Source organism: Oncorhynchus tshawytscha, linkage group LG21, assembly GCF_018296145.1.
Source record: "Oncorhynchus tshawytscha isolate Ot180627B linkage group LG21, Otsh_v2.0, whole genome shotgun sequence".
In the NCBI taxonomy this organism is placed as follows: domain Eukaryota; kingdom Metazoa; phylum Chordata; class Actinopteri; order Salmoniformes; family Salmonidae; genus Oncorhynchus; species Oncorhynchus tshawytscha.
In genome coordinates, this window is record NC_056449.1 from 24877798 (window position 1) to 24889982 (window position 12185).

The window sequence follows — 12185 nt, forward strand, 5'->3', positions numbered from 1 at the left end:
AAAAGAATCTGCGGTTTCCAGTGTTGATCAATTTGATGTTATTTTAAATGGACAAAAAAGTGCTTTTATTTCAAAAACAAGGACATTTCTAAGTGACCCTAAACTTTAGAACGGTAGTGTAAGTAAAGGGATGGAATAAGAATATATACATATAAATATATGGATGAGCGATGACCGAGCGGCATAGGCAAAATGCAATAGATGGTATAAAATACAGTATATACATATGAGATGAGTAACGCAAGATATTTCAACATTATTAAAGTGGCATTATTAAAGTGACTAATGATTAATTTAGTAAAGTGGCCAATGACTTCTCTGTATGTAGGCAGCGGCCTCTCTGTGTTAGTGATGGCTGTTTAACAGTCTGATGGCCTTGAGATAGAAGCTGTTTTAACCCCATAGTCATCATATACTTGCAAATCCAAAGTGCTGGAGTACAGAGCCAAAACAAACAAAAAACACTGTTCCAATACTTTTGGAGCTCACTGTAAATTAGCCATGTTATGAATAGAACTCATCTGCTGTCAACATCAGGATACGATTTGAGAGCACTAGTTAGCTCCAAAAGTGGTTAGTAACTTTGGCTGCATGCTAACAGTGCACTCAGAGCCATCAGGTGGCTCGCCACACTACAACCTTCATTTTACCACCACAACATAAAGGGATTTAATTTAATTGTGTATTAAAAACACAGTTTGAGATCATTGTGAGGGGATTTCGCCAGTGGTTAGAAGGGGGAATGTTGTCTGAGGGTGCAACAGTAACCAAGGGTGGGAAGGGCTTAGCGAAGGGTCAATTCTCTCTGGGAAATGTGAGATAAAAGGCCTAATGAAGGCTAGGGCTCACCTGGGACTGCTCCATCTCCGCTTTATTGAGCTTCACCCCCAGAATCTCTGCAGCCACTCTCTGAAATGCCAGGAACACCTGAAGGGAAGGCAGGGCATGAAAGGAGGAGAGATGAGCAGGAATACATCTTCTTATTGGTAAAACATCAGTATTTCAGTAGTCATTTTTTAAATTGATTTATATATGGTGCGTGTGTGCCACTTTTGATGTGATTTACTAGGTAAACCAACTCACCGAGTCTCCAGACTTGGCAGATACGAACTGACTGATGAGGCTGTTCTCTTGGCAGAAGCGCTGGTGTTTGTCAGCCTTCACTGTCCTCATATGCTCAAGGTCGACTGTGGACATAATGTCAGCAAATTACACAGATAGCAAGATTGACTTGACACAAGGTTATACTGTACAGAGACAGGGCGAACCTCATATCTGGACTTGCACAGAAAAGATAAGCTTTACACCAGCTCAAGATAGACTCAGGATTTGCCTGCTATAGATAACTAGCAACATACTTGAATTATTGTGTGTCACATTCAGTTTTTCAGAAATATATTTTGAGAAGGTCCTTTCAGAGGAGGAAGTGATGAATTCAGAGACCCCTGGCCTCCATTTCCAGGTGTGATTAGCCTACAGCTCAGTGTCACACATTCCATAACTCAGTCCTGGTACAGTTACACCCTGAAGCCTTGCACCTTTATATCTACCTCCACATGACCCAAGTCAAAAGAGCCAGGCTGTGGCTCTTCAAACACAATACATAGATGACCAAAGACTTCAGGCTACCCCGAAGTATGGCTGTCTGCTGAGAGAAAGCCATGACATATCACGTAATGACATATTGAATTAAATGAGGCCTTTAAGGTGCACAGATGGGTCTAAAACCTAGGTGTGGCTGATTACGGCATGCGCACAATGACAGAGACCATCTTTCTAGCCACTGTGCCTGCGTCTCCGTGCATTTAACCCTGGTGCAGTGATACCAGGAGTTTCACTTCTCCCCTTCCTCAATACGGGGTCACACCAAGGTCACAAGGGAAGGTCACCTGGGGGTCTCGCTGCTGAAAGCAATAGCTTCCCTCTTTATTTCTGGCTTTGTCTGACAAGGCGGCCACGCCCGGTATCTGGTGCATACGTGTCTATGGGAGCTGGAGGAGGTAGTAGGCTACTGTATGGTGTTGCATTTCTCTCGCCCCCCCAAGTTTAGCTCTTTGTGTGAAGCTTCATTCAAGCTGTCAATGTTTTCTGCCGTTCTCATGGCCCTTGGGTTAGGTGTGTGTGTGCGCGCAGGGTCGTAATCTGATTACAAAAAAACTAACTGTAATCAGTTACGTTACCAGCTAAATTATTTTAATCGGATTACAGACACTTTTGAAAAACGCGAAAATTACTTCTAAGATTACTTTTAAATTCTGAATGGATGCTGGCAAAAAAAATACAGTACATTAACACCTTTGTATTTTCTCAATGACATTCAATTCAGCATTGAAAAAACTCGCAAGTTTAAGTTTGTTCCACTTGAGAGTCTGACCACAAGTCAGAGACCACTATGATACTTTTGATGGATCCTTTTTGTCTTCTTCTAATGCCTCTTAAGGGGTAAGTAATCCAAAAGTAACAAAAAGTACATCAGATTATGTTACTGAGTTTGGGTAATCCAAAAGTTATGTTACAATTTTGTACAGGTAACTAGTTGGTAACTTACACATATTACATTTAGAATGTAACCTACCGAACCCTTTGTGGGTGTGTGTGTTCTAAAGAGCAATGTAAAGTGTCCTCCAGTATCATTAATAACATAGTAGGTCATAGTGACCCAAATATAAAAGGCCAGTCACCATCTATAGCAACACACAGCCATCCATAGCCATTTCCGAGAGAAAGGCAATTTTCTTACATTGTTTTGACATTTTTATGTCATGTGAAGCCTTCTAAGAATGTTGACACCACATAACATGGAAAAGGTAATTGTATATGTCATGAGGTATGAGTCCGGAACTTAGACAAACCTTTCTAGTCCCCTTGGACACACACATACAGACATCAATTATGCTACAGACCAAAGCAGGTTGTCTCGTCTCTCCGCATGCATAAACATGGCTATCTTGGAGAGGTCAGCAAGTTATTAATTCCTGTCACTAAGAGCGGAGGTACCCGCATGCTACCAGAAGTAAACGATGCTAATCCTTTGGATCCTGAACACTTGGGAGGGGTTATCAATCATCTGTCAGAGTCAGATTAGCCAACATTAACAGACTGGGGCCGGGGAGTGGCAGGACACTAAGTAAACCGGACCATGGGGAGAAGTGAAGATGAAGTAATTAAACCCAGTGACTAAGGTTTCTCTGTGCTGTCATGACTGACAGGGAATACAAGGAAAAACAATCCTTGTCTTCTATTGTTGTATAGTCATACATGTGACAGCTAACACTCTTCGACCTGTCATGGATGAAAATAAAAATATGTGTTCAAATAATGAACATACAGTATATCCTTAGAAATACTAGAATACATGATTTGATGATTTGCAGAAACAATAACAAAAGGCTGGCTAGGTTAACCACTGATGCTTTTGGTAAGCCATTGTGTATGTAAGGACAACAGTGTTTCCCCTATATTCATTTCGCAGCGGTGGCCCACTGCTGCTAAATTGTGGCCACAGATGCATTTTTATATACACTACCGTTCAAAGGTTTGGGTTCCTTGTTTTGAAAGAAAAGCACATCTTTTGTCCATTTAAAATAATATCAAATTGATCAGAAATACAGTGCAGACATTGTTAATGTTGTAAATGACTATTGTAGGTGGAAACAGCAGATTTAAAAAAAAAAAATGGATTACCTACATAGGCCCATTATCAGCAACCATCACTCCTGCGTTCCTATGGCACGTTGTGTTAGCTAATCCAAGTTTATCATTTAAAAGGCTAATTGGTAAATAGAAATCCATTTTGCAGTTATGTTAGCACAGCTGAAAACTGTTGTTCTGATTAAGGAAGCAATAAAACTGGCCTTCTTTAGACAAGTTGAGTATGTGGAGCATGAGCATTTGTGGGTTCGATTACAAGCTCAAAATGGCCAGAAACAAAGAACCTTCTTCTGAAACTCAGTCCATTCTTGTTCTGAGAAATGAAGGCAATTCCACGTGATAACTTGCCAAGAAACCAAAGATCTCGTACAACGCTGTGTACTATTCCCTTAACAGAACAACGCAAACTGGCTCTAACCAGAATAGAAAGAGGAGTGGGAGGCCCTGGTGCACAACTGAGCAAGAGGACAAGTACATTAGAGTGTCTAGTTTGAGAAACAAACACCTCACAAGTCCTCAAATGGCAGCTTCATTAAATAGTACCCGCAAAACACCAGGCTCAACATCAACAGTGAAGAAGAGACTCCAGGATGCTGATGCTCCACATACTCAACTAGTCTAAAGAAGGCCAGTTTTATTTCTTCTTTAAATCAGTACAAGTCTTCAGCTGTGCTAACATAATTGCAAAATGGTTTTCTAATGAGCAATTAGCCTTTTAAAATGATAAACTCGGATTAGCTAACGCAACGTGCCACTGGAACACAGGAGTGATGGTTGCTGATAATGGGCCTCTGTTCGCCTATGTAGATATTCCATATAAAATCAGCCGTTTCCAGCTACAATAGTCATTTACAACATTAACAATGTCTACGCTGTATTTCTGATCAATTTGATGTTATTTTAAATGGACAAAAAAAACAAAAAACTTTTGAACACGATTTTAAACGGATAGTCGTTGCTCAATGACTGGAAGTTTATGGAAACAGCTAGCATGTTCCCATAGACTTGATCACCCCCCCACACACCCTGCTAGTAGCATTGAACCTTCCCCCCTCACACTTGCCCCCACTGCAAAAAAATACAAAACCTTTGGGAGACACTGGATCAGGCCCAATTCTGTCAGCCAGAATGGCCTAACAAAATGTCACCTATTACACAAAGCAATAGACAAAATGTTTATTTTAAAAAACCTGCTCCATAGTTAAAGACTAACGTATAGAATTTGTGACCAATCCTAAGACATGGGAGAGTAGGCATGTGTTATTTTGCTCTGGCGGTCGCAGGGAAAGTTAGGTTATCACATTCCCTCACAGGAATACCAGAGAACAATCCTGACCCAGAGACTCAAAGTGCCTCCCTAATGAAAATAAAACATGGGCTATGTATACATTTGGATTAACAAATTGGACAATTGATTATATTGTCATACATGCCAAGAAAATACTTAATAAAGTGCAGTAAATGACTACACATAAAGTATAAAACAATACTGTATTTAATAATATAGGAATGCAATGATTGATATGTTAAGGCATAAATTCATGTATTTTTTGTTCGAATTCAAATTGCCAGAAATAAGAAATGTTTTCAATCTTGCGAGGAGGACTGCCAATGACAACAAGTAAAAATGTAGAACAGCAAATACTGTTTAAAATTGCCAAAAACCACAGTTTCTCTCCCAAACAGATTCTAGCTTCATGTGTCGTCGTTCTGTGGACATTGAGCTCACGAAAAGCCTACAGTTACGGCGTTTCTTTTTATAACCCGTGTTAATGTAGCCATTTCCACTTATCAGTTTGAAACGATCTTCCTCCGCTGATCTGGTTTCTCTCCTTTCCTGACAAACTGTACGTCACGTTAACTACCCCCAGGAAGTGACTGCAAACACGAAATCAACTGTTTAGGCCTCCTAGCACATAGAGATAGCAGAATGGATCATCACTCGTCAAGACCGATGACTCCATCTCACCACAGTCACCATGAGTGTTTACTTTAAAAGCCAGTTATCATTGTGGTGAATCTCAAAACATTTAGAGAGACAAATACATTGGAAGAAATCATATGTTAGGTCAGAGTCAAAGGGAGATATATAAATGATAAAGATATATGCCCGGACTGGTTTTAACCTCTGGAGTCAGCTGTGTCAAAGTAATACAATGAAGGGACTTTGGAAAGTCAAGTTAGTTAGCAGCCTATAGGCTAAACATTAAAGAAATGTAAACTGCCTTCCTCATTAGTAGATTTGGGGAAACACAATGAGTGTCCATGCTAATTACACTGTTTTCCTCTGGTAAACAATACCCTTCAGATTTGTAATAGGCCTATAGATTTCACACATTCCCACTAACAAAGGTGTATCACTTCACAGGAGACAGTGAGTGAAGTGCTGTGTGGTCCCCAGCGTCATGGCTTTTTAAAAACACACAGTGATAGCACAGGGACTTGTTGCACTGTTCCACTGCGTCGACTGCTGGGGACCAAGTGGAACATTTAATCGAGCGAGTAACTGCCAGCGAATAAACTTGACATAACACAGTTAATCGCCGCCAGCCTCATTTAAAACAAACAACTGTTGGAGCATTGGGGAGAGTTGAGAAAATGACTTGAGGGGGGTCCGGGGGTCATACCCCCCCCTAGTGAAAGTTGCAGGGTTTAATAAAACCCGAGGGAATACCTCTCACTTCCAACATTACCTCACTGTGCCTTGCAGACCCATCAGTAGGGGGTTTCCTTTCCCTTCAATATCATCCACAAATTCACATTGAGCTACTACCCTTGCTGCTGGATTTTGAGAGTTGTCTCTACTCCAGGAGTGTATCGAACTAAACCGTAGCCACACCCAGACCACAATCTCTCACAGTACTTGGTGGTCTCAGACAAACTTTCCTCTTCAGGCCTACTCTGTATCCACTGGAAGAAGACAAGAACAGGATGAATCTTCAATCTTTCTTCTCACAAATCTGTACTGTCCTCCCCTCACACCTGTACTATTATAATCACTTATGCTCTATTATTGTGTCTAAGGTGCCATTACTATGATGGGTGACAGAGGCCTGATATCAAAGCACTAGGCAGCTTTATTCATCCTCCCTTTTGTTGGCATAGGGAATGAAGGAGGTTTCCTGGAATACGGACCACCGGCACACCCATTATGGTAGATGTGCAGCTCAATAAAACAGCTCAACTCAACAGTCCACAGCATGGCCAACTGCTGAGTTTTGACCTCTTGGGTCATGTTCAGTAGGGGTCACGGTTCGTATTGGACGAGTTCAAATGCCTCCCTGTTGCAAAACATTTCCTTCCTACTGAACACAATCAATGGATTATGGATGTGTACTGGACTGATGCCAAAATAAGAGTGAGAGGTGTTCAGCTGAGTAGACACCAACACCATCCTCTAATAGTGTGTCTGAGACAGGCTCATGACATCATGAAAGGATTCTGCTGCACTTTTTCGTGGGATTAATTTTCTCTCCAAATGTGATATAGAACCCCGGTTAATAGCAAGTGACATTTTATTTACTGTTAAACTTACTGTTACTAGACGTGGAAAACTTCTACAATCTCACAAACGTATTACAGAAAGCCTTCGCAGTGTAATGTTTAATGGCTTTCGGCATCGATAGTGCTTTTTGTGCATGAAGTGACCTGTAAAATTAAACTGTAACACGAATTCATGCAGCACAGTTAACCGACTAATACCCTACTGGTTTACGTGACATGAGCACAGCTCATAAAAAGCGCAGAGTTGGGAAACGCAAAGAGCTTTGGTGCTTTGAAATTTGCACGAAGAACAACATGAACTTACCATAAATGTCATGCCATATTTCACCAATCAAAACAGGATAACACGGCCACTGTTTGGCTCCACCAACAAACAGCTATGCTTTATCCATCGTCAGCAAACTCCTGCTAATCATTCTATGAATTTTCATCTTTTGAGCAGAGTGAAGTGTTAAGGCCAGTTTTCGGCATTTGCTTTAAGTCAGTCATTCATTCAGAAGCCATGCAGTAACCAGGGCTTGGGAGTCCAAAATGCTACTCTAGTGCATTTTTATTGGGCCTACACAGTCTGGGTATTGTTTAAAGCAAGAACTGTTTATTTCAAGAGGAATGGGGAAAAAAATACTAGATTGATGTTACAAAACGTTAGTATGTCAATGAATTACTGTTTTTGGAAAATAATGTGGTTTTTTTTGCTAAGGAAGTACATCTAAGGTAATGTCGACAGGCCTACACATTTTAGTGCACTATATTGCCATTTTGTGAAGCCACGTGTTTGATTAGCTTGCTCATCAAAAGCAAGAACAAAATCTCAGATATTCAATATTACCTCCATTTATAATGTCTCATTTTCAATGGTGATTTCATAGTTATCAAAATCTTACATGCATTGAGGGGCCAAAGGACTGAATCTGAGTCAAGTAAAATAAGTGTTTCATATCAAAAGTCAGTAACCTCAAATGGTGAACAGTAATTTGTGTCAAAGTACAGTAAGACTTGAGTGACTCAGCACTATTATTATTATGATGATGGAGGTACCAAGAGAGTGCAGGCCAATGAGGCGTTGCAGCCTGATGTCGTCAGGGTGAGCGTCATGGTGAGTGTCAGGGGGAGTGGGGCATTGGTGGAACCCTTGGGAAGGGAGGAGGGGTCCTGACAGAGACAGAGCGCTCTTTGTGCTCCGGCGCCCCTGCCCCGGTGGCCTGAAACGGTCCAGGACCGTCAGGGGACCAGCTTTCCTCCGGGTCCGAAGTGTTCTGTCGACAGCTCATTGATCACAGCTCATCTTGTCACCCGACCATTCCTCCCAAAACACATGTGCGGACACACACGCCCATGTCCCGCTTGTACACACCCGTCTCACACTTTCAAACATAATCAGCTTCTCTACAGTGACCCGTAAAACAACATTGAGCGTGGTCTTCCTCCCCTGTGAGTGGGTGTAAAAACAGTAAAGTGTCCAGCAGTAGCCAGGACAGTGGAGGTGGGGGCGGACTGGGGAGTGTGAGGTTGTCACTGCCACAGTAAAACACGGGGGCAGTGGGCCTCGCCGGCTGGGTTACCGGGCTCTGAGGACTCGTGAAAGTGAACAAAAGGCCCAGTTCTGAGCCAACCGCACAAGACGCTGCCCAGGGTTTCACTGGCCAGGTCCTCGGAGCTCTCCTGTCGCAGTTAAACTAAGTGTGCTTTTATGGGCGAGCTGTAATACTCCGCACTATGAGCCATAATAATCATACAGGCAACTAGGAGCCTTCATAATAACACACAACCCATTCCCATAAGCTAGTGCTTCCCAGTACACCTATCAGCAGACATTTTTGTTGTAGCTCCGGACAAAAAACCTGATTCAACTTGCCATAAGCCAAGTCATAATCATAGTTTTACCCATAGTTTTACCCATGAGGCATCATTCATTCATTATAGCTGTCATAACCTCCCTTAAGCCAGAGCAGGTGTATTTTGTGGCTTTTGGCGAATGCTTTCTAATGATCTGAAGTCACTCTGTTGCTACTGCCTGTAAACACAGAGTCTAGTTCAAAAAGTGAATGATGGCAGGCCGCATGTGACAAATGGATTATTTGCATAATGGCCTACTAGAGCTCTGATTGGCTATGGTGCACCGGTCTGTGTTGAGTCCGATCCTGGACAAGACAGATGTTTTTATTAGGTTTTATTTACTGCCGTGTCTATTAATTGTCCAAATGCACGGCCGCTTTCCGACTCTATATTGCTATAGAAATTTCCCTACTGCCTTAGTATAACATGCTGACCACAGCAATCGCATCAAGTGTGCGAGTTGCAAAATAAAATGTACACCGACATGTTATTCAATCATTGCACCCACACTGCTCGCGAGCGTCTTCGTGGCCAGGCGCTAAAATAGAATTTTGTTCTATTTGTGACGCTCAACGCGCTGCAAGTCCAGGCTTTCCCATCTCCTCGTTGTTTTTTTTAGGCGCATATACCCACGTGCCATCACCTCATTGGTTTTTAGGAGCATATACCCTCGTGGGTGATTGAAAGACTAACTGAGGTCCGCACTCCAGTCGGTTGTAGTGATGCACCGTAAAGTTGGTTGCCAACCGCCATATAAAGTCCAAAGAAGAAAAAGAAGTGTGAAGGGAGGAGAGATGATGAGAAATGAATTCGGTTTACCGTTTTATCTGTTTACCGTTTTGTCAGAATAGTGGGCCTTGTGCATTTCAGGCAAAATAACAACCTAATGTGTATATACCAGGACAAATTAGCTAGCAACAGCAAGCTAGCTAGCTTAATTGCCATAAATGTTTAATGCTTTTTGACCTGTCCCCAAATTATTATAATTGGTTCAGAGTTTGTTTTGATATTTCAACCTGCGTGTCCTGATCGCTTCTGGTGTGGGTGAACAAAATCAACGCGCACGTCTGGTTTGGACAGCATGTTAGTCATTCCCAAACATTCTATGAAACATGAAAGTATGAACACGTGAAAATGACCATGTCTACTAAGTGCTCATGTAAAAAAAGGCATCATATTCTTCCTGGGGGTGTACATGAACAGATTTTAATAAGATTTCATGTTGCTAAAGTGCTCAGTTCCACTTTAAAGATTGAAATGCAACACTGCAAAATAAGAACAAAGGTGCTTTCCATCCCACTCTCAAATAACAGTCAAAAGCATAATATTAAGCTAAAGGCTCTATTAACGTGATGCTAGCGAATCCAAAGCAGCATCGGCATGTATCCTATGCTGTGTAAGCTTAGTCCAGGCATTCCTCCATATCAATGTTGTGGAGAAACCAAAGAAATAAAGCGCAGTTTGACCGTGATGATGGTTCCAGGCTGCCGTTGGGTCAGGTGGCTAAGCTGTGCTGCGTTGTGCAACTTAAATGGCCCGTGACTTACCACACAAGAAGGCATCCGAAGACTGATCATCTACTGCACGTGCAACAATATTTGCTTTATGGATGGCTAAAATGAATGAGGACTTTTCATTTTACTTCAGGCTCGGAACAGAGTAGGAGAGATGCGTGTACAGGTATGTTTTCAAATGGCCGCCATATTTCCATTGGGTGACTGGCTGGCTTATCTGCAACAAAGTCCTAAACCTTCCCATTCATCCTCAGCCTCCCACTGCGTCATAGTAACCTGAATCTCTAATTATCACAGAGAATTATTTTGAGCCAAAAGGGCCTGCTGCTTTAGCTAATGCAGTCGTACTTCGGATTCGATACAATAAACATCCAATCTGGCCAGTGTTTCCCTTTAATAAAATGAAAAAAAAAAAAAAAACAGGAAACGCTGGACTTGGTGTATACTGTAAACATTCCTAATCTTTATCCAAGCATGCACCATCCCTTACTGGGATCTATAGACTGTATATATAATATTTTACAGTGTCGAACCTGCGGTCACCCTCCCTGCAGCGCTACACAGACACTGCTGACGTGTACATCTCCTATATCTGGGGGAGGGGGGGGCGAAGGACTGGGCTTTTGTCCCACCACATGTCTATTGTGGCTAAACCGTCCCCTCGGGGGCAATTAGGGCCTTTTAGTTTGTTGTAAGAGGACCTAAGTACGAGCGGGCCAAGCCAGGAAAAACATTTCTGAGCTAAACCAAAAACAGAAGCGCATTGAGCTCCTCCGGGCTCCTGGACTTCTGAGCATCTCTATTAAGAAATGTGCAGGCCTACACAGAACAGACAGGAACTGTGGCAGCTTTACTGGGGCAGGGGGTTGAGGGGAGTGGAGAGGAGGAGGGGGAGGCCTCCACCATGGGCCTTGCCAAGAGGGCAAACAACTCCGTCCGGACAATGTTGGTGGAGGAGAGAGACATTTTATAACTACAACCGAGTTTAGAGATGTTATACAGATGTAGGATCTTAATTTGAGCCAGTTTGCAACAGCAGGAAAATAATCCTGCAGCAATAGGAAATATAAATTATTATGTGGATTTATTTTTTTGTAGGGTTTAATACATTTTTCACAAGGGAATAACTAAAATCTCAAAGTGGAAATTACAAACCTCATTTTAAACCTCAAGTTTTACATATCTTGCATTGCAGGAAAGTTATCCTGCAACAAGGTGATGAAATGAAGATCCTACATCTGTACGAGAACAGAGTTTTGAGAAATAGGCATTTGAGCTTTCACATGGCCGAATAGGTGGCAGTGAAGAAGAGTGGGATGGGTAACGGTACGTGGAAAGGTTTGTCGTACCATGTAGAAGGTAAACACGCATGTTGTTTGACACACATAGCCAATGAAGACATTACTGTAAAAGGCAGGGAAAGAGAACATGTTCATTCAAATTTCCCGAAAGATAGTGTGTAAGTACAGAGCTGAGCGTGTGACTGAAAGAATGATAGAGCAATGTGTGTGAGAGCGAGAGAGAGAGAGAGGGAAAAAAGAGAGGAACAGTCTCTCGGTGTAGGAGTCTTATCTCCCAGCCAGAGGAGGGATCATGTCCCATGGAGAGCCAGCGTGGATCTGGAACATGTCCCATGGCAAAAAAAAGCGTGGATCTGGAACATTTCCCATGGCGAGCCAG

The 12185-nt window shown here is 42.2% G+C and overlaps 1 protein-coding gene across 2 annotated transcripts in view; it reads right to left on the reverse strand.

Annotated features, from left to right (window-relative positions):
• Positions 1-12185, reverse strand: part of LOC112235396 (ras-related protein Rab-28) — an 86768-nt gene that overhangs the window by 10635 nt on the left and 63948 nt on the right. For both annotated transcript variants that reach the window (XM_042303232.1, XM_042303233.1), the window contains exons 5-6: positions 1084-1187; positions 850-927 (exon numbers count right to left, since the gene is read on the reverse strand). In XM_042303232.1, coding sequence (XP_042159166.1) covers positions 850-927; positions 1084-1187 — 182 coding nt within the window. The remainder of the gene's footprint in view (positions 1-849; positions 928-1083; positions 1188-12185) is intronic.